The following is a 1162-nucleotide window of genomic DNA, read 5'->3' on the forward strand; positions in this document are numbered from 1 at the left end:
AATTAAATTATTTTTTTCCTGAAACAAATGGAGGCGCACACAAATTGATTTTTATAAAAGAGACTATGGAGCATAAGCTACACCTAGATGGTTCATATCAACTTATTAAACAAGAGTAGTCTGATAATGTTCATGATTTCAGATATATTAACAATATAGCAAAGGTGTAACAGCATATTGGGACACAAACCCCTTTCATGGTTAGAATTTCTTTCCCATTGTGAGGATAGACCAGCCTTCCAGAAATAACAGATACAATCATGGCTGTAGAATCTTTCCAAGACTTGCATTCAACAATTGCCCCCAAGATGACCAACTCTGTAATAACTTGAGAAGAACTCCTGTGGAATAATTAAGGTAATAAGGAATGAAAAGACAAACTAGTTTACTGAAATTTTTTTACAAGTGAAGTAACTGAAATTTTTTACAACTGCAACATATAAGTGAAGTAACTGAATTTTTTTTACTTACCCACTTATATGTTGCAACGTAGCAGAAATTTTGCGTACGTCGAGTCGAACGGAGCATGTACAGATCTTACCAGTTGCACTTGTATTTTTAGAAGACAAAGAAAGAGGGTGAAACTTTGTTGCCTTGTGTATATCCTGCAGTTAATGAACAGTTATTAGAATGTTTTGAGGAATTTTGACCTTGCACTGCCATTAAATGGTACTTTAACTACCTTGACAACTTCATCAGAAACAACACCAGAAAACTGACTAGAATCCTCTGTGCCTCCGGCACCAAGCATTCCCCGTGACAACCAGTTCAACCATCCACGCGACTTATTTGAAATAGAATCATCACTCTGTTCCTTTTCAGAGGCACTCTGTTCCTTTTCGGAGCCAGTGGCAGCAGTTGCTCCCATGTTTACTATCAATTCTGAACAAGCTTCCTGTTTAATAAGATCGAAGGTAAAAGGACAGATAAAAAAATTACCATTGCTAGGACATCAACTTATGATAGATATCTAAAAAGCACTTGGTATCTCAGCCAAAATTAAAAATGCTACATCAGCAACCTAATATACCATACCTGCATCTCACCTTCCGCTGCGGACCTATAACTTAAGATATCATCAATATCAGACTTCTTCTCCACTTCTTCCAAACCCAAAAGGGTAGACTCATCGATTGACTGTATCCAGAGGCATAAAGCACAG

At 37.0% G+C, this 1162-nt stretch overlaps 1 protein-coding gene across 1 annotated transcript in view; it reads right to left on the bottom strand.

Annotated features, from left to right (window-relative positions):
* Positions 1–1162, bottom strand: part of LOC104772562 — a 24855-nt gene that overhangs the window by 18343 nt on the left and 5350 nt on the right. Inside the window, exons 13-16 of the mRNA XM_010497161.2 lie at positions 1036–1137; positions 683–895; positions 472–605; positions 191–341 (exon numbers count right to left, since the gene is read on the bottom strand). Of these exons, the coding sequence (XP_010495463.1) occupies positions 191–341; positions 472–605; positions 683–895; positions 1036–1137 (600 nt within the window). The remainder of the gene's footprint in view (positions 1–190; positions 342–471; positions 606–682; positions 896–1035; positions 1138–1162) is intronic.

The sequence above is a fragment of the Camelina sativa genome, chromosome 20, assembly GCF_000633955.1.
Source record: "Camelina sativa cultivar DH55 chromosome 20, Cs, whole genome shotgun sequence".
Taxonomy (NCBI): Eukaryota; Viridiplantae; Streptophyta; class Magnoliopsida; order Brassicales; family Brassicaceae; genus Camelina; species Camelina sativa.